This window comes from Populus trichocarpa, chromosome 16 (assembly GCF_000002775.5).
Source record: "Populus trichocarpa isolate Nisqually-1 chromosome 16, P.trichocarpa_v4.1, whole genome shotgun sequence".
Classification (NCBI taxonomy): domain Eukaryota; kingdom Viridiplantae; phylum Streptophyta; class Magnoliopsida; order Malpighiales; family Salicaceae; genus Populus; species Populus trichocarpa.
In genome coordinates, this window is record NC_037300.2 from 6,227,968 (window position 1) to 6,249,098 (window position 21,131).

General features: G+C 36.7%; 3 protein-coding genes across 6 annotated transcripts; 1 reads left to right on the forward strand and 2 right to left on the reverse strand.

Annotated features, from left to right (window-relative positions):
• Window positions 1-1,561: 1,561 nt before the first annotated feature.
• Window positions 1,562-4,683, forward strand: LOC7467585 (ankyrin repeat-containing protein At5g02620). Of its 2 annotated transcripts, none has more exons than XM_024588018.2 (4): window positions 1,562-1,935; window positions 2,069-2,657; window positions 2,756-3,165; window positions 3,582-4,683. In XM_024588018.2, the coding sequence occupies exons 2-4, from the start codon at window positions 2,318-2,320 to the stop codon at window positions 4,458-4,460; spliced, it is 1,629 nt and encodes a 542-aa protein (XP_024443786.1). In that variant the 5' UTR covers window positions 1,562-1,935; window positions 2,069-2,317; the 3' UTR covers window positions 4,461-4,683. The 2 variants fall into 2 exon arrangements, with proteins under 2 accessions (XP_024443786.1, XP_024443785.1); XM_024588017.2 differs by having other exon boundaries at window positions 1,562-1,768.
• A 2,559-nt stretch (window positions 4,684-7,242) lies between these two features.
• On the reverse strand, window positions 7,243-8,909 carry LOC7465275 (probable membrane-associated kinase regulator 4). Its single transcript, XM_002323398.3, has one exon. The coding sequence runs from the start codon at window positions 8,672-8,674 to the stop codon at window positions 7,550-7,552; it is 1,125 nt and encodes a 374-aa protein (XP_002323434.2). The 5' UTR covers window positions 8,675-8,909; the 3' UTR covers window positions 7,243-7,549.
• Window positions 8,910-10,520: 1,611 nt separating this feature from the next.
• On the reverse strand, window positions 10,521-19,977 carry LOC7467586 (uncharacterized). 3 transcript variants are annotated; one of them, XM_024587413.2, is made up of 19 exons: window positions 19,659-19,977; window positions 19,362-19,577; window positions 19,026-19,115; window positions 18,709-18,761; window positions 18,382-18,478; window positions 17,342-17,415; window positions 16,220-16,337; window positions 15,754-15,864; window positions 14,439-14,515; window positions 13,770-13,836; window positions 12,917-12,982; window positions 12,493-12,600; window positions 12,219-12,349; window positions 11,957-12,023; window positions 11,760-11,824; window positions 11,591-11,687; window positions 11,272-11,342; window positions 10,810-11,185; window positions 10,521-10,712 (listed from the first exon to the last, which is right to left on the reverse strand). In XM_024587413.2, exons 1-18 carry the CDS (start codon window positions 19,806-19,808, stop codon window positions 10,816-10,818), a joined length of 2,028 nt encoding a protein of 675 aa, XP_024443181.1. In that variant the 5' UTR covers window positions 19,809-19,977; the 3' UTR covers window positions 10,521-10,712; window positions 10,810-10,815. The 3 variants fall into 3 exon arrangements, with proteins under 3 accessions (XP_024443181.1, XP_024443182.1, XP_002323435.1); XM_024587414.2 differs by having other exon boundaries at window positions 10,521-11,185; window positions 11,591-11,684; XM_002323399.3 differs by having other exon boundaries at window positions 10,521-11,185.
• Window positions 19,978-21,131: the final 1,154 nt, after the last annotated feature.

Here is a 21,131-nt window from a genome sequence, read left to right on the forward strand (position 1 = left end):
CCCATCCAGACACGTCTAATGAAGATTTCTTCTGATTTCAAATTTGCATCATTCGCTGAAGCCCAAACGCGTGCATGCACACACGCGGTTTCTCGAAATTGGTAATGTGAAACAAACTCTTAATTATCAGCTGTGATTTTCGTCCACGACAACGATGGTTGCTTTTAAAAAAAATAATTTTTATTTAAAAAAATAATTTTTATTTTTTTGAGTCTATCAAAACTATTTAAAAATATAAAAAAATAATTAATTTTTTTTAAAAAAATAAATTAAAAAAAAACACGGCTTCAATGAACTAACTGGAGGAGCTGCGTAGCAGCTTTTTGTCAACACCGTGGTAAATAGAAATCGCCAAAGAACCGGCCATGGAACCCACCTCCTCTATAGTGCGGCCGCCTTGAGCCATTGACCCAACTTTAGGCTCGCTCAGTCAACGACTAATCTTATCGTCCTGCTTTCTAGTGGTCACCGCAGTAATTATACAGTGCAAATGTAATTGCTCTCGACTTTTTCCGAGCTTTTGAGTGGCGAAAGAAAACTACTTTCAATCGGGCCCCGTCTTCGTCATCAACGACCCAGAAAAGCCACTCTTCTTTCATTTGGGTTTGCGTGATTGCTTTTCTTGTGGATCTCTCAGTTTAAAAAAAAAAAAAAAAAAAGAATCTGATGGTTGTGATTGGTGCTGGGAACTTCATGTGCCACGGATGATAAATTTTTATCATGCATAGGCCGTACATTCCCACGTGTGGTGTTGGATTTAGGAGCATGGCCCACGTTTTTAACGGTTGGCATCAGTTTTTTAGAAAAATAAAAAAATAATCGCTATATAACGACTCCAGCACTCCTCAAATGACTTTTAGAGAGGGGAAAGTCAGCGGGGAAAAAAGAGAGATGCATGGCATCTGGATTTTGTCTTGTGATCTTGGTTTCCATCAGGATTTGTGGTCTTTAGCACTCTACAAACATTTGCCTCTGTGTGCTTTCTTTTAGAATCGTTTGGGCAAATGTCGCGTGAAGTGTCTTGTTTCAATTATTCTTTTTCCTGGTTTCATTGTCTAAATTTTCATTGTTTTTTTAATATATATATATATATATATATATATATATATATTAATTATACTCTATTTTAAAGAGCATGAACGTGATCATATTTTTAGAACTGGCTAAAATTTAACTACAAAATAAGAAACAAACATGGATATGAATGCCCAAATAAAAGTAGTACAGAAATTTTAAAAATGATATTTGATGTTATAGCAGTAGTTGTTTTTTACTTAAAAATACATTAAAATAATTTTTTTAATTTATTTTTTACACGAGCACATCAAAATATATCAAAATGATAGGAAAAACAACTAAAAAAATTAATTTGAAACAAAAATAATAATAATAATTCAAAAGCAGATTTGAACACGAACAATATCAATACTTTTCATAGTTTTTCCATTTTATTCAGTCCGGTCTTGTGTAGCAAAAATAAGAGCATTTTGTTTTTTCAAGTGTAGCTGCGTTAATAATATATAGATATAATTACTCTATATCATAGAAGCTAACAGGTTATAAAAAAATGGTTGCTTGCACAGCCTGCACCACCCCCACCAACACCATCTTGTCAATAACTACAGTCCACGAGCAAGTAGCACGTCGCTACCAGTAACTATAAACCTCTGTGCTTTTGTATTTAAGAATTGTCATTCTCCAAGTTTCTAAATCTTTAACCTCATCATCTCAAAGAAGATCGCTTTGTGTTTTCTGAATCCATTTTAAGGTGGGGTTTTTCAGTTTTTTTTTTCTAGAACACAAGAGTCAGAGAAACACTTTGTTTTTCAAAGCTCTGATAAGTTGTTTTTAGACCTTCTGAGTTGAACTGAAACTTTCCCATTTTTCTTTAGTTTTAGCAAGTTTCAAACTGGCAACAAGTTTTCAAAATCCAAGGTCCTTGTCTCTAGTTCATTTTTAATTTTCATGATTGCTCATGATGATAAACTATTGAAGTAGACAAGATTTTGAATATATGAACATATATTTCAAGTGGACTTAGTTTAATATTGCTAAAATTTTGGTGCAGAATATTTCAAGAACATGATATGCATACGAATGGATATCAAGCAATGAAGCTTGTAGCCGAGCCTTCCCACGTGCAAGCCCTTTCTGATCATCATTCTCGATCACACATACTGGTACTTGCCATGATTATTGATCTTCTTCATTCTTGAAAATTCGGGGCTTTGATCCTCAGATTTAGAGTCTAGAAGAAGGAACAAAGGGGTTTCTTGTTTTTGTTTCCCTTTTATTTTCGAATAAATCTTTTTATGAAATGGAACCTCCGGCGAGGCAGCAAATCTTCCGGCAGAAGAAGATGACTAAACAATTGACAGGAAAACGGGATGACACGCCGTTACATGCGGTGGTGAGAGATGGAAATTTGGAGTTAGTTATGGAAATGATAGCTGATAATCTTGGGGAAGCTGCAGAGTTGACTCTGTTGTTGTCGAAACAGAACCAATCAGGAGAAACTCCTTTGTATGTTGCTTCAGAGTGTGGTCATGTTTACATAGTGAAGGAGCTGATTAAGTACTATGACACCGGTTTAGCTGGTCTTAAAGCAAGAAATGGTTATGATGCTTTTCACATAGCTGCCAAGCAAGGTGATCTGGGTAAGTACCGTTTTCAATTCTTGAAATTCCTTGCTGGAATTGATATTTGGAGTGGGATTAACGTTGGGTTAATTGTGTGCTCTATTACTGTAATGCAGAAATTGTGGAAGTTCTTATGGAGGTCAATCCTGATCTTTCATTGACCTTTGATTCGTCAAATACTACAGCTCTGCACTCGGCTGCATCACAAGGGCATGTTGAAGTAGTGAATTTCCTGTTAGAGAAGTGTAGTGGCCTTGCTTTGATAGCTAAAAGTAATGGTAAAACTGCCTTGCATTCAGTGGCAAGGAATGGGCATTTAGAGATTTTGAAAGCCCTTTTGAGTAAAGAACCTGGACTTGCGAATAAGATTGATAAGAAAGGCCAGACGGCTCTCCATATGGCAGTTAAAGGGCAGAACGTGGAGCTTGTGGAGGAGCTGATCATGTCAGATCCTAGTTTGATGAACATGGTTGACAATAAAGGCAACAGTGCTTTGCATATTGCTAGCCGTAAGGGTAGAGATCAGGTATTCTAATTTACTTTCCATTCCTTTTAATAGTATGAAGCTTTTCTTTTCCTGTTGCTTTGGTTACCAAATGTGAACTGAAGCTCCTGGTCTGTTCGAGGAGAAATTGAGATTGATTTATAGCGACATAGAAAAAGGCTCTTCTATCTTTCCGAGGGAATAGTTTCTTCTGGTTCTTTGGCTTTTAGCTACGTCTCAACTTGAGACCAATGTCTTACTTTATTTAGTACCAGTATCTATGTTCCAGACCTAATATAGTCAGTATCTTCTGCAATACAAATGAATCAGCCTTTTTGTGATGTTATTGAATCTATATTTAGAGTAGAAGTCATCGTCATCTACCAAAGTTGCCAAAGGATCCTATCCTCTTTACAGAGTTGGGAAGTTTATGACGTTGGCGTTGCTGCTATTTGCAGATTGTTAGGAAGCTGCTTGACCAAAAGGGAATTGACAAAACAATTGTTAACAGATCCAGAGAAACTGCTTTTGATACTGCTGAGAAAACTGGGCACTCAGGAATCGCCTCCGTATTACAAGAGCATGGAGTCTTATCTGCCAAATCCATGAAGCCAAGTACAACTAACACTGCCAACCGAGAACTAAAGCAAACTGTGAGCGACATAAAGCATGAGGTTCACAACCAGCTCGAGACCACGCGGCTAACACGAAAACGTGTTCAAGGTATAGCCAAGAGGCTCAACAAAGTGCACACGGAAGGTCTCAACAATGCAATTAACTCAACCACAGTTGTAGCAGTCCTTATTGCCACTGTTGCGTTTGCTGCCATCTTCCAACTCCCTGGCCAGTTTGCTGATGACCCAGGTAATCTCGCTCCTGGACAATCTGCTGGAGAAGCAAAAATCGCTACCAAACCTGAGTTCATGATTTTCATCATATTTGACTCAATTGCTCTCTTTATATCATTGGCTGTAGTGGTTGTTCAAACCTCTATTGTAGTTATAGAGAGAAAGGCAAAAAAACAACTAATGTCAGTGATCAACAAGCTAATGTGGCTGGCCTGTGTGCTGATTTCCGTTGCATTTCTTGCACTGTCATATGTTGTTGTGGGAGATCATCAGAGGTGGCTGGCACTTAGTGTAACAGCCATAGGGACAGTGATCATGGTAACAACAATTGGGACGATGAGTTATTGGGTAATTGCACAGAGAATTGAGACTTCCAGATTACGGAGCATACGGAGGTCATCAACAAGCAGATCGCGGTCAGAGACATTGTCATTCATGGAAGAATCAGAGATTTTGGAAAATGACTATAAGAAACTCTATGCAATCTGAGACTTTGTCCTCTCTTTTTTAGGTCTTCCAAATAGATACTGTATTTTCCTCCTTGTATATATACTTTTTTTACTTGATTTCAGCCTTTCTCGCTGTCCACTGAATCAGGGAGCTGACAGATCTTCTGGAGATTTTGAAAGAAGAAGAGGGTGGTAACTTTTTCGTTTTGAAGTTTAGTTAATAAGAAACCAGTTAGTTGGTGACTCGGCTCTGTTTTCGTAAATGACCTCTGTACATTTTCCTGTGTCATTTTATCTTTCTTGCATTCAAAAACTAACTCTGACTCAGAGGTTGCAAAGAAGCTTTGGTACCTACGGATGAACTAATACAACCTCGTATGATATCGCCAACAACGGTTTGCTCTTTGGGACATTTACCATCTGTTCTAGCTCTAAACTTTCTGTGTGATGTTTTTTATTCACTAGCCACAGCACCATCCCTTAGCTCTAGCTCTAAACTTTCGCTGTGATGTTATCAGTTGCTCTCTTCAAGCATCACCACCCAATTCAATGCCACGAGAAAACTATAGGAGGCTCATTGCCCCCATTTCACTCTTAGAAAACTACGAGGAAAACAAACCACAGGTTGTCCTATCTTAAGCCTGGATGTGATAAGTGAATTTGTTTGTGTGGTCAAATATTTTTCTTCATTTTTATGTACCAGGACTGGAAGGGATTCTAGTCAATGCTAAACAGTTGCTGACTGCGAGCCCTCATTTTTCTTTTGATTACTAAACAGCTTCAGCCCATCCTCACTTCCTGGTCTGTCACAAGGGCATCCTGCTGTTGAGATCAGATCAGACACCTTACATAAGCAGCAGAGTTGTCAAGTGATGCTCCCATTCTTATTCTTTCCTCAGATTTTGCTGCATCTGTATAATCCTCGTACTTTTCCAAGCCTATGCTACGCTTTGCGGTGAATAGTTACCGAAATCCTTCTTTTGCTCAAATCATCTAAATGCAGTGGCCTAAAGGATGCCGGGAAATTCATACCAAACTCAAAGAACTAGTTTAAGATTTGTATAAAGCCTTATTAAATATGAAAGCATGATTTGGAAAATAAAGGATTTCAAAACTGGAAGGTTGCTTGACATGAACTTCCTCCATGATAAAATCGTTTAGAATACAATTTTAACCTCTATCTGAATGAGCTTAGCACTTTCAAAACAAGCAAATGCAAATACCATATAAATGGACTCTAATCTAGCAATCGGTGCATAGCTCCCATCTAAATCTATTGCCTTGTTGTCGTTAGTGGAGGTACTCCCCCATCGCAGTCATCAACTCCTTATGCGAGCTTTCCTCCTCAAATTCATCCATCAAGCCACGATTTTCCAACTTCTCCAAGTCTGAACTATCATCATCATTAGAAGTGATAGAGCTGTAATCTTTATCATCCAAAGTGGTAGCTTTTATTGCCTTTTTTTCAAATCTCTTCTTCTTGTCATTCTTCCACTTCTTCTTGGTAATGTGTCGATGACACTTAACAAGACTCGATTTCTTAATCTTTAAGCAAATCATAGCATCCATTTTGCTTCCGTCGCCCTTCTCGCTTCTTTCTTCTTTGAAGTCTTTTCTATTCCCGTACTTATTCTTTTTCTTCTTCTTCTTCAAGAACTCGGTAAATTGCCAGGTTATCAATGCAAAATATCTTCATCATCATCACTAATACTATCATTATTCTTTTTAATACTTAAAGAGGATTTTAAAGCAGTGGTATTTTTCTTGGTAGATCATCACACACTTCAAGTTCCATGACCCTCCCTTCATGACCTATGAGTGAATTGTGTATGCATCTCCCTTATGCCTTCACTTGATTTCATCTCAAGCAATCCATACTCTCTAGTGAGATAAGTCAATCTAGAACCCTTAACTTGACTAGTTCCTTCATGTGTAACCTCGAGTCATCTTGCAATTTTGTACCCGCGTAAACTCCATACTTGGCAAAGCATAAAAGAAGGCATTCATTTCCTTTGCATTACAATTATACTTCCCCTTTTTGCCAATCATTCCAATCGCTAATTGGTTTAGGGCAATGTTTCCTTCTAAACTGGTCTTGGTAGGTCTAGCATAACTGTTCTCTGCAATGTCTTCAAGACTCAAGAAAAGTACTCATCCTAACCTTTCAATATGCATAATATATCTCATAGAAAAAAGGTGCTTTAAGTGTCATGATATTAACTCTTAAGTAGTTAAACCAGAAATAAGAGCCTTTGCTCTGCTACCACAACGAGCTTCTCAAAATGCTCCATTGAATCTCCTTTAAAATTGTTGATGCTAGTATGATAAATCCTCGCAGAATGAATATCTTCTTGCACACGACGTAGTCAAGGTAGAGCACACATCTCACTTTCTTAAAGCAGATTCAAGCCTTCTGTGATTACAAGTTATATTATTGAAACTATATTGTTGTGACAACTTTAACCATTAGGTTTATGAAACTCATGTAGGATGTATTCACAGAATGCTTGTCATTTTCCGGGAAGAATATTTGGTAAAATGAGCGTTTCAAAATACCCTTTCCCTCTCCCTTTGTCCCTCGATTAGGTGATCAACTTTATCAATATCACCTAGAGATCATGACCCATAAATTGGCTCCATTGGAGTAGAATTCAAGGTGGTTTGGCTCATTGCAAGCCTTAGTGCATAATTCCAAATAGTCCACAGCAATTCATCATTAGGAAGAATGTCTTGAGAGAAGTATCTCACTTTTAGCTCAAGCCCACGCAAGGCCAGCTCAATCAAAAGGAAAGAGTGAAGAAGAAAAAGAAAATCCTCAAGCCTAATTAGATTGCAAATCTTGGATTCATCTCACTCTGAATAATTTCATAATTCATGCAAGTACAATGAAACTAGAGATCAGGCCTAGAATATTGATTTTAAAAGTAAATCCTCTATTAAAGAGGGGGGATGTCCTATTGTTCTTTCCAACAGGAACTACAGTGGATGATCTACATAAAAAACAACAATTGAAAAACCTGAAAATCACACTGCTATAACTGAGACCCACTTTGAAAAGTTCAACTTGACATGAGATATGGCATCTCAATGACCCCCTCTTATTGTGAATTTTAAGGACTTCTAAACTAATTATATGCGGCGTAGCCTAGGCGTCTCTTGATCCCCACGAGCTGCAATTACTGAAGCAGACAATGAACAGACTCCAACTTCACTTGAACTCTTTCTTGAACTAAACAACTGATGTGACCTTTTACAATGAGCAATTGCTTCCGCAATTGAACTCTCAAACTCTGAATTTGAACTGCCACTTCTCTTGAGCAACTGTAAGTCACAGAACCCATTTGAACTAAATGAAAAGGATGAAGATGAAGAAGACAAACCAGATGAAGATGTGGATGAAGATGAAAAGGATGAAGACTTGGTTGCAGAATGCCATTGAATTGCCCCAGAGAAAGACCTCCTTTGGCAACGAAAACCATCTTCAGCCATCTCTTTCTCAAAGCTTCTCTTGAGAGTGTTTGATATCCTGCATCTGTCATTATCAATATTCCCAAAAGGACTCTTCTTCGGTACTTTCATGTACTTATTCAAACAGTCCTGGCCGTTTGAAACAGTTTCATCTTCTGCATTGCATGCCGCTTTAGCACAGGACTCGTCTGTGCAACCAGACTTTTTAAACAAAGACTTTAGATATGCTCTTGAAGCCTTGAGTTTCAGACCAAGCGAGGATTGCTTTAGCTTCTTAGTCCAAGACTTCTTTTGATGATCTCCGAGGAAACAGTTAGCTTCAGTTGGCCATTCAAAGAAATATTCATCTGGGTTTAGTTCACTACTAACCCTGCAAGATTCTGATGGTGAGATATTGCAAGATTCCAATGGGGTATTGATGTCAGTGGAAGGTGCAGTGGAGCTAGTGGTGAAGGGAATGACATAGTTTTCTTCAAAGGCTGATTCTTTTTTACTGTTTAAGGTAGTGGTTGTGGGGTTTTGGAGGAGCTTTTGAACCATTAGCAAGCGAGGAGGGAGATGAAGAGGGAGGAGTTTTCCCTTGTAGAAGAGTTCATCAGCTGGGGATGTTGTGGCTTCTCTACCATGAGAAACTGAAGACATTTGGAACTCAAACTCTCTGTTCTGTGGTGGAGGAGAGCTAATGGAGTAACAAATGAAGTTCGAAGTGGAGCTCAATTCCATTTCAATGCAGTCATCATCTGCATGAATACACAAAGATTGGTTTGTGGCCATTTCATGTAGCATACCGTCTAAGAACTCTTTGTGTCTGTTTTTTTTAGTGAAAGATGCTTATGGGGAGGTGAGCTTGGTGGGGGGAGAAAGGGGGCAGAGCATCCTTTAAAGTGCGGATGGTGCCAAGTTAGAAAATAAAATTTTATAGCAAGGAATTGTCAGGTTTTCTTCTCTCTTTTTTTTTTTTCCTCTTTGAGTATCTTGAATGGTTCCAAATAATAAAATGCAGAAAAGATTTTGGATTTTTACTTTATTGCATCTCTTTCGGCATCAAAATTTATGTGGATCGGATGCGGTTATTCTTCCTCTTTGGGGGGGGGGGGGGGGGGGGGGGGTGGTCGGTCAAAGATGGTAGCTCTTTACTGGGAAAAGTGAAGGTTACCTTGTATAAATTACACATTGTTGGTCCTTCATACTCGAATTCTACATTAAAATCACAGTGTTTCATCTTCGTAATGTTTATACTATGGTGTTAATGGAGCACAGACGGTAGGGCAATGTTTCTGTATCTTATCCCTTAGCTTGCCGACTTTTTTCTTCTTTCGGCCTGATAGAAGTAGAACAATAGCTTAAGTTAATATTCTTTGATGGAAGTGACCAATTTATTTTGACATTTAGTGAGCTCATGTAACGCTCGTACAATCTTATCAAATTTGCAATAATGCGTGGACGGTAGCTGAGTGGATGGCCTTGCTGGAGCACCGCACCCCATGTATGTTCTTTTTAGCCATTCATGCATGAATCATCGACTGCTGTTACTGCTACAGAGGGTGAGAATCTACCGCTACAGGAGAAGATGTTGACAGTGGTCTTGTTTTTGTCTGAGAAAATGGTACTGTGCTGGCTAGAAACAGCAAATAGATCAAGACCCAGATGGAATCTTTAAAGTACAACTCTCGCATTATGTTTTCCGTTTTGGTCAGGATGGTGTATCTACTTGGGAATCCTCAATGGATCATGAACGCACTCCTTCATTCACAGAAACCCTATACTATTATTATTATTATTATTATTATTATTATGGTCTGCATATAAATTTGAGATCTCTTGTCAGAAAATATGAGACATGGATGTTCCTAAAGAAATAAAAATCCTTTCTTGACATGGGCAAGGTGGTAGGTTAGGTTTCTTGAGCGAGCTTGCTTGTACGAGAAAAGCAACTCTCTCCTTTAATTCTAAAATATAGCAGCAGACTTCCATGTCAACCCTCTTTTTTTCTTTTATTTTTTAAGTTATATCCAAGCTTTTCCTCGATCACTTTTTAATTAAACCTTTCAGATACTATATTTCCTCAATCACGTGATGCTCCTCTGACCTCCACATTCAAAGTTGTGTTTATGTCCTGGGCACATGTTCGCTCACCTTTTCTGAACGTGGCTCTTTCACAGTGATGAGACTAAGCTGTGAGGTGCAAATGTCATGATTGGTTAGCTGGAAATCAAAGATAAAGCCCAGTGGCATGTCACTTTTGGACACTGCCTTCCCAAGTGGATTTTCAGGTGCCGCTCAACTCCTCCTCTTTTGGGCAACAGACCCTCTTATTGTACCGTTAAAATTTCAATCCATCATGATTCAGGCGTTCCTCCTGCCAATGATTGTACCGTGAAAAAAGTGCAGTGAATCTCAAGGTCCACGTCCAGCCAACATCAACAGCCCCATTACTCGCCGGACTAGGCTGCAATGGCTGGCCATCCGCCTCTTTTTGAGGACCCTTGCGTCTCCCCGTATATCAGCAGGAACAGGAAGTTGCAACTTCCAAGGACCCAATTTTCCCAACATCTTTTTCAATCAAGAACTGATGTTTTTCTTTAACAGGGTCGCTAAATAATACATAGCCATAGCAGATAGACCTCCACTGTAAAAAGAAGGAAAGAATCGTACGGATATTTCACTGTCATGATTACATTTGTTTAGGGTCTACTATCTACATTTCGGCATCAAGGGGGAGGATTTACATTCTTCCAGTGTGATATTTCAGTGCCTACTCTCAATTAACTCGAATCAGTAGAGAGTGTCGTTAGACATTCAGAAGTCATATAGCACTCACTTCCTATTAAAAGGGAAAAACAAGATTTCATTATCCGAAGTATATCAAATGACACCTTGTTATAAAATTATGATACTGACGAAATCCACTTGAAAGTAACCTCGGTCTATTCCTTGCTGGTCAGCTGCTTGGGATTTACTTCCTTTTCAAGCTCATCGAATTCCCACTCACCAATATCCTCTGTTGCGTATCCTTCCTCGTCCTTCCCGAGATCGGATCCTAACTTTTCCAGGTCTGCCTGTGTGACTACATTTCCTCTGTTAACAGGGGGTGATCCGCTTTCATTTGCTTCTTTCTTTCCTGGAGCCTCAAATGTCTGTTTGGAAGAAGAGGATGGATCTACACGGGGGCTATTACTGGACTGTGAGTGTGATTGTTGATTCTCAACTTCCAGGACTGGTCTCTGGATGGATTTAATTTCCTCTTTAATTTTTTCCACAGCACTAAATAGCTCTTTGACCCTGTCGTCGTTTTTCCTGAAGTGTACGTACCATTTCCCATTTTAAGTGGTTGATCAATGCATCGAATGATAGAGCATGTGTAAAGAGAAAGGTTACTGCACCTGTATACGCCTTCATAGTTGGTATAAAACTGCTTTTTCATCGCATCCACTGCATTTGTGATGGTTAAAATCTGGCAGGACAAAGAATGACATGGCTTTAATTAGATGAAACTTCAGTAGATCGGGAACAACGCAGGGAAGGAGATCGATCTAACAAGAAGAAATGCTAGAATGGAGAGAGGATTTTGAGGACAATAAATGTGGGAAAACAGTATTTATATGAACTAGAAAATAGGGAAATAAAACTGAGCATTTGATATTGAAACATAGAAGGAGTTTGTCAGATATTATCAAAGCAAACCCAATAAAACATCCATACCTTTGCTTCAAGCTCCAGAAATCCCTCTTCAAGATTTTTTCTATGGTTTATTGCTTTTGACCCTTCATCCTTTATGATAGGTGCTATTTCTGACCTGCTGCAGAATAACAGTTTGAGACTTCTCTGAACTAAGTGATAAAAATTCCAAAGAATCATCATAGCATAATACCCTTGACAAGAATGCAAGTCTGCCACGAGCCCTTTCATACGGATGACTGAAGGCCCCAACTGTTCCTGATGAGTGGTTCAATTTTTGCATGTCAACAACAATGTTTAAAACCAATTTCACAGCTAAATAGATTTAATGGAAATTATAAAACTATAGTTGAAGAAGTCATACAGGAGCAATGAATACATTAACAATACCTTGTAAGCAGAGAGGAGATGAACACTCAAATTCACAAAATGATCACCATATCTCTCCAAGTCGCCACTTGAACATGCATGTGCAGAAAATAATCAACAAGAAACAAATGACAAAGATTTGACACAACAGTATGGGAACTTTAGTCGTATGGGAAAAAATTAGGAAAAATTAATCAGATCATTTTGTTTTGGAGTGCGTCTATCCTACAAAAGCATAAGTATCAATCTCAATAGCAAATCAGTAGAGAGAATTTATACATACTTGACCTGATTCTCCTTCAGCTCTGTGTCTGTAGTCTGGAGAACCCAGGTAGCATCTAGAAAATTAATCCAAGAATTAACAACATCTGCCTCTGCCCGACAGGATGTAATCGACTTTGCTAGCTCATCTTCCTACGATTACAAAACATGCTCAATATGATATAATAAGAAGATTCCTCATTGGCTCTGTAATTTTCTTCTGGGAAATTCAAGTAGTTTAAAAGTTCTATCATGTACAAAATATGGTTCTTCTGACAAGGGAAGATCAGCAATACCTTGGCTTTCAGGTGCATCAGAATCTGATTGCTGGCTTCATCAAATTTCTCTCTCTCTTCCCTGGCATTGTGAATACGTGCCCGTGCTGAATTCAAGGAGGTATTGACCTACAATAAATGCCAGAAATGGTTAGAATCCCAGAAAAAATAGGATAGAGATCCTACAGAGTTGACGTCACAGAGTGAACCAATTCTCCCATTGACATTACCAATTCAACTCCACAGTTTAAACACACATAAGCAAGAATACAAGTTACGTATCCATGCTGAAGAAAGCACATCAGATAATCATGAATATGAAAGGTAAACTGCAACAAAGGGAATAAATGAGACTCCACTGAATAATTCCAAGAATGATGATATCATCCAGAACTGCATGACATTTTTATTAATAGACTAGCAAAAATATTCAGATGAAGGATACCTTCTTTAATTCAGCTTCAAGTTCATCTTTTTGCTTTTCCATTTCTCTAATCTCCACTGACAATTCCTAGAAAAATGCAATGTGACATGTTTAATAATATTCCTGGCAACAAAATAAATCAAACAATGACAAACTTTGTCCCAAGACATAGGTCATGCAAAACTTCATGGGAGATCATAAAATTCCTCAACAATATGAAAAGAAAAGGAAAAAAGAAAATCAGAATATTGTATATCCGAACTTTTCTCAGATATGGAATAATTGGATATCTTGTTTTACTATATTTTCTTGCTAAGAATAGAACTCTTAAAACTGAAGCAGGATTTTTGAAATGGAGATGCACAACTGTGAGTGCTATACAATCATAAAGTCCTTCTGAAATTAAACTTTTAAAAATTGAAATTAGGCTGCTTAAGCTCATGGTAGTAAGTGTTGGACAGTGAAGGATGCCCAAAAAATCAGTCTAGCTCTGTTGAAACTAATAAGATCCATATCAAAATAAAGAATGAAGGATTCCATAGAAAAGTGGAGGAATTGGAGAAGGCAACCATGGAGGTAAATAGAGGAATCGTTACATCTAAGATGAAGACTAATTGGATTGAGGGGACAAGGGAAACCATAAACAGTGAGAGCCAAAGAAGTAAAAGAACGGATCTAGAATCACTCCTGCATAGTCCTGAACAAAACGGAGGCAAGGATTCATGTTTCAAATTCCAGTGCCATGATGCGTAATAGTAATCTAATTTTTTTTTCTCTAGGATGACAGCTACTTAAGTTGAAAAGTTTTAAAAATTTTCAATCAATTTTCTTCATTTTAATAAAAAGTGACATTATTTCCTTGGAGGAAAGGTACCTTCTCAAGCTGACTAATCTCATCACCTTTAGCCACACGAAAGTTGAGTGCGTCTTCTTTCTGTGTCCTGCATAAACATTGAGAAAGAAATAAAAAATGAAAAAATGAAAGACTGGCATTAATAAAAAGTAATAAACAATAGCAATAGGAAATTCCGGGAAGGTTAGAACCAAAGCATCAGAGAAAAGCCAATTATTATATATTTTCAAACTATCCATGTTCCTTTCAATTGTCAATAAGCATATTAGTAATGCACTGACCAATACCCCGAAAAATAAATCATTCTAATGTTCCATCACTAACCATTAAAAAGAAAACTATAGGAAAATAAACATGATGAAAATGCAATACAGGACAGCACTCTACTTATACATTGCATATTGACTTAACAGCATGTTAAAATCCATGAAGAATTCATTTTTTCAGCAATAAGCAAACTTCCACTCACGGTCACAGTTGTGGGGAACACTTTCTATAAATTTAGAACCCAATGCACCCAACTTTGCAGAGTGACATTTCTTGTCCATCCTCCCCCTCCCCACAAAAGAAGCAGTAAAAGTGGATGCAAATACACAAAATGCAGAAACATAGATTATATCCCATTTGCCGACACATGCACAAGCACATGCATGAACATACTAAAAAAAAATTCTGAGATGCTAAATGAACCTTTGTTCTAAAATGCGCTTTTCAGCTTTTGAGGTCGAGTTAAGAAGAGATTCTGATAAAATTTTCAATTTATCAACCTGCAAAATAAGTGTATAGTGGATTATTAAGAATACAGCAGCAGGAGTTGACAGGCTAGAAATAAACTGAAACAAAACCCAGAAAATAAAAATAGAATTGAACTGTGCCAATTTGTATTATCTCTTCTATTCATAAACTAAAAATAGACGAGACTGCTAATGTGATTTAAAATTCTTTCAAAACAAAGCATTTTACAATCTCTTTGAGAAACAATAGGCATTGAGGATGAAATAAAAATGTTTAAACTCATCCTTTAATATCATTACAATTACCAATAGAAATTGTGTTTGTCTAAAGGATTTTTGGAAAATTGTGGTATTTTTCACCTTGTTGATTTGTGTTGAAAAAACTGCTTCAAGAAACAATATGAAATCCAGTGAAAGTTCCATGACCAGAGGAAGTGCCACGAGGGATTAGGTAACATTTCTGATTCGCTATCTTCTGTTTCTAGTAAATTTTTCTATAGTTAAGATTATTCATATGCATAATAGGCCATTTGAGATATTAGATTGGTCCTAAAACTATCAACAGTAACAGAATATTAACACTAGGTAAGAAATAAAAATCTCAGTTAGGATTTGCATGACATTCCTGCCTCATCTATGCCAAACATGCTCGACATATAATAGGCTTGCCTCTGGGTGTTTAGACAGACAGGTTTGTAAAGCTATGATTTCAGCTTCAAACTTCACAGGTTGCAGAAAGGTAGCAGTAAGTTCTAACACTGCAGCAGCTATTAAGTAACAGAAGACCATGCAGAAGCAACTTAAATGAATGAAACATGCTGAATTATCACTTGGTAAGAGGTTACCAAGGAACATTGCTTAGCCTAGAAAATAGTGTCCTCAAGCATTTCTTGTGTCCTTCAGATGCGTAGGTGTAAGTACTTTCAACTCCTATTTTTTTTTTACTCTAGGGGTAAGAGAAGGGCCAAACACTCAACAACCAATGCGAACTCTTTGCTCTCTATCAATGGCTGTACTTTCAACTCCTCTAATGAAAGATATCTTGGGGATAAGCACCTAAAATTATTGCTAGCAAGCATTAGAAGTTATGAGATCTGTTTGCAGAATATGCCTCCATAAAAGCACTTAAAGAACAGCTTGGTTCAGTCTCTGGTGCATACCAGGAACCATTTGACAGTTTGTTCCTAGAAAAACCTCTCTGAAAACTAAATGTTATTCTGAAAGGAAATAAAAGGCCCAGTCAGGTTAGATCTATCACTAAGAATCCATACCTTCTCCACATGCATTTCTGGAGAATCCCCATTTCTCAAAGATTTCTTCTTTAGTAATAGTGCCTCCAATGTGGAACATAGTTGAATTTGTCCAAGTTTTTCTTCTACAGCCTGAGCAAAAATTGAACGTCAGTTTCTGTGATCAAGGACGTAAATTCTAAAATCAAATTCAGAAACTGTCTGAAGATGTAATAAGCATTAAGATACCCACTCTTTTAGAATCTTGCACGTTTGTGAAGATCTAAACTTGGGATAAGAAAGCATGAAAAGATTTTGGAGAAGAAAAAAAATCAATTAAAGTCAGTCCTGAAGTTACAGTTACGTTTTTTAGTGAAAACCCAGAACCTTAAAATTACAAAAATCTTTAAGCTTTCTTCACACAACTACTTGTATCAGACTAGTGTACAACAAATGACATGCGGAATCTGTTTGTACATGGAAAATTGTGAATGTAGGATCAGCCTACCTCCATTGTCAAAGCAGTTGTTTCTTCAGAAGAGTTTCCACTCGCTTCATTGGAAAGCTGATTGAGTGCCTTTGATTTCTCAAGTTTCTCCATTATGTTGTGGGCTTCAGCATCTATTCTGAGTGCAGAGAACATAATATAAAACATTAATAAAAAAATCATTTCTAAATGAAATCAATGCAAGGAACCAATGCAATTATGATTTGTAAATGAAGCTTAACTTCCAACAGATTAAACATGCAGAAAAATGACCAGGGACCCATACTCTATGCCCATATATTTGTATAGATATTGTATATAGAAAATAACTTTAAATGAATACTGATCAGAAAATGAAAGACCAAGCACACGGATAAATGAACAGTGATCCACATTAACATACAACTCTTTCTTGGAAATAGGACATATAAGTTCAAACTTGGTCAAAAATGTTATCAAGTCAAAAAAGTTACTTCAAAAGTTCGCTTTCCTAGTTGAAGCTGAGTCTACTCGAAAGTAATGATTGTTTATAGCCTCAAATTTCATAAGTGAAGACAGATGAACAGATTTCAAGCTCCACGATGCAAATGATTTGTGAGTTTTAATAAGGATAATAATAAATAAATAAAAAGAGGAAATTTTAATCCACAATGCAAATGACTCATTCAAAACTTCTCTTACAATAAATTTGAAAAAAATAATTAAATCAACAAAATAAAACTTAAAAAGCACAGTAAACTTATGCTCGGTGCTAACAATACCAACAAAAAAAAAAGAAGAGCACCGCCGATATTTCTTTGTGCTTTGCCAACTCCAAAGTATATTAGTAAACATATAAGAAATTAAATATGGATGGATGCATAAATCTGAAGGGTAAGAAGAGTGGGGAAGAGGAGAGTTGGGATCTTTCCAAAGTTGAGATAGCAGGTTTCGATCATAACTGTCTGAAAGATGAGACATTATTCATAATCACTTTCTGCCTAACATGTGAATAAAGGTGTGTGTGGAAGGGCGAGGAAGCCAAGGGTATGACACCCAACCCAATTCACAATATCAGCTTCTGCAATAGACAATGAACGAATCTAGAAAGTTTTTATTTTTGAAGATTCACATTCAAATCTAAGATACAACATCCTGAATTACCTTGCAATATCAGCATTTATTTTCAGCCCTGAAATTGCACTTTGAGCATATTGGAGCAACTCCTCTCGCTTTACCTAGACAGAGAGAAAAGGGGGAGGGAGTCATGTTGATCATAAAATTTCACTTGGAAATCTGCAACCTATTAATTGAACTTCTTTATAGAACAAAAGGTATCCCTAACTTTATCCAAGCATATATTATATAGAAAAGCCAAAGGTTATGCTGGATCATCTTATACTAACAAATAAAAAACGATGAGGGTGTCTGCAGAATTAAACAGGAGATAATTGTACCCTTATCATAATCACTTCAGAAAAGAAATCCAAGGAATAAGCTGCTATTTCCTGATGAGTAAAACCCGAGAATTAAAGTAAAAGGAACAACCTTGCTACAAAAGGATGATAAGTTGTAAAGAATACATAGACCAAAAAAAAAGGTAGAATAAGTAGTTAAAGATCTCTAAAACTTTCAAAATTATGAGAAGAAAGTTAAAATAAATCATCGACAAAGCCACCAGGCGGGATTAAGCCTACGCAAGGAAGCTCACTTTCTTAGAAAGTTTAGCTGTCTGTCACTCTGTATCCTCTCTCCGAAAATAATGCTGGAGAGACAGAGGAATTGAGTTTCAAACTAAACATCCTCCCTTACCAAGGTAATGCCTAAAATACTGATCTCCCTTGAATGAAGCCAACTTTAGATGATTAAAAAGTGAACCAAAGGAACTTCATATTGATGGATACAATTTAAACCCGTCATTATAATCAATGGAGCAGATACTTGCAAGGAAAAAGATAGAAGAAGCAAACAATACATCCGTTAACTTGTAACAATGGGAGCAATGGGATGTAAAACATACGTGCTCTATTTATTACTTATCAGCAAATTTTCCATATTTTCATGATTGTGGCGCGGAACTTGATAAAAAAGTCCTTCATGAACCCAATTCAAGATAATGATGAAATGAGTATGCAACTCTTAACATAAAACAAACGAACATTTACAAGAGTATAATAAAGTCTTGTGTGTATATGGACTTATACCAGTACTTCATCCTCATAGGTGGTGAATGCTGTTGCCAAATCTTGTATGCTGCTCATCACTGCCTTGTGTACTTCCTTCCCTCCTGCAAGACACAGCCTGTATATAAACCAAACCAAAAGGATGTTTACATGAAGTTCTATGCATAACACTGAAAATGAAAGGGCATTTAAAGCGCATTTTCTCTTCATTGTGACAACTTGACTGACTCAACAAGCCATAGCCCTAAGCTAGCTGCATTCAGCTTTTCTCCACATTAACAAAATGAAATTTCAAGCAACTACTTAAACAAGACATAAATAGAAAATTACGAGAGTGGGAGGAATCACCCAAATATCTCCAAAAGCAATGAAACTTCTTCCTCATTCGGCGCTTCAAGAATCTGAGTCATACAAAACAGTTAACCTGCGGTTAAACTCAATGGATCAGCAAATACAAAGCCCGGCTTAATAAATGTAAACCAAAATGACACTAAGATTTAAAGCAAAAGATTGACAAGTTCCAAAGGCATTAAATTTGTCCTTTTACATAGCAAATTAATAGCACAATATACCCTGATCACCTTTTGTGCCAACCAACAACTATATGTCATGTTTATACAGCAGAAACAACAATAGGATTACGAACAAACAAACCGAGTGCTTACCATGGACAATGTAATCCCTTCAAGAGCTTGACTATAAAGAAAAACCTCTCGAAAATCCATCGTCCCAAGATCAGGATCCACATAATAAACCTGTGCAAAGTTATGTAACAATCTTGAAAATAAGAAACCAATCACAACTTCAATAGAAAAAATAAATACTAAATATTTTGGGAAAAAAGTAAAAGTAAAAATAAAAATAACCATCAAACTTCTATGGACACAAGTTTTATACATTCACAGCATGCCAATGGACAGACAGGATTTCTCCATGCAACAATTAAATTTTAAATTTCAAAAGAAATGAGATGAATGCTAACTATATAGGAAGATGCTCACAATGGTAGGTTTTTTAGGAGAATCCTTGAAGGAGTCATCAGCATGATGTTCATAAGTAGGAGATGAAGAAAACATTCTTTCTCTATCAGTTTCTTTAAGAGCAACAAGCCATCTTCTCAATAACTGCACTCTCTCTTCACCTCTACATGACACAGATACATCCTCTAATCTTTTTGCTGTTAGCCTCAAACTCTGCAAACTCCTTGATGACGCCCCCTACACCATCCAAAATCAAATATTAATTAATACACATCCAATTAAAAAAAAATTAAACAAACATGAATAATTATATATTACAATGCGGTCTTGGATTATTTTGGCTCCTTCAGAAACGGCATTACCGGCGTGAAGGACGACGGAGTCTGCATAACTACGGACGGTGCGTGTAATGTTAGTCTTTCCACCGACTTCTACCGCTCTGTTAACGGCGGTTCTTATCCACGACATTACTATTTACAACGTGATGGTGTTTTTGCTGCGTTCGGATTGGTGATGATGATAGTGTTATTACAATTGGATTTGTAATTTGGGGTTAGCAGCAAGGAAAATGAAGGAGAAGGGAAGGAGTCAAGGGAGTTTTGCGCGTCTTTGGTTCGAGTCTTTTGCCTCTCCTTTCGGTTTGCTTGGTTTTAATTTACTATATTGTCCTTTCCCACAGACTTTGACTTTCATTTTCTATTTCTGTTAATGAAAAACTATTTATTTATTTATTTATTTATTTATTTTTATATTCCTGAAGAATGCATGTAGCTGTGCAAAGTTATGGCTCCGCTTATTGGTGGCTGCTTGGCCGCACCTTTCTCGTCCCTCATGTGCTGTGACTGTGACGGAGTACGAGCACACGTGATAATCTTTAATTAAATGATTAAGACACGATGGTAGACTTTTTTTTTTATTGTGATTAAAAAAAAATTAAACTTCTTATTGATATGATAAAGAAATCTCTCCTCATGAAGAATATATAATGTGTTATGAGATATGTTTACGAGAGTAAAAGAGTATTTAGACTATAATAGTGTTTATTTATTTTAGTGTTTTTTACTTGAAAATATATTAAAATAATAATTCTTGATGTCAATACCGTCAAAGAATCAATTTAACTCAAAAACTTAAGCTGTTAGGTGAAGTTGATGGTGAGATTCGAATTCGTGACCACTTGGTCATTAAGACTCTGATACCACGACAAAGAACCAATTCAACCCAAAAGCTTTAGCTGTTAGGCGAAATCCCAGGATATGATTTATATTATTCTCTAACAAGCACATCAAAACAATCCAAAAATATATAAAAAAAAATTCATGAAATACTATAATTCCAATTAACGTCTAAAACATGCTAAATTGAATACGGGTGTATTTGAAAATAAGTTGGTAGCTTTTCTTCTTCTTTTGCATGAACAAGCAATTTATTACTACAATGACTTTAATAAAAGCACACCCTCCATATATTCTTGGTCAATAATTAGTCTCTTTATGGGATACGATTTGACTTGTTCGTGCTAGTTATTCCCATAAGAATCTCTTTTGTTTCGACCTGATTTATTAAAATATCTAGCATGAAAAGATAAAGAGAGAATTTTACCACCAAGTACCCTTTCTTTTCAAATAAATAGATGGAATTGATATCCGCGGTCGGCCGGAAAAAATGAACATGCAGCTTAATTAATACTTGTTTCTAAAATATATTTTTATTTAAAAATATATTAAAATAATATTTTTTATTTTTTAAAATTTATTTTTTATTTCAACAAATCAAAACAATTTAAAAATA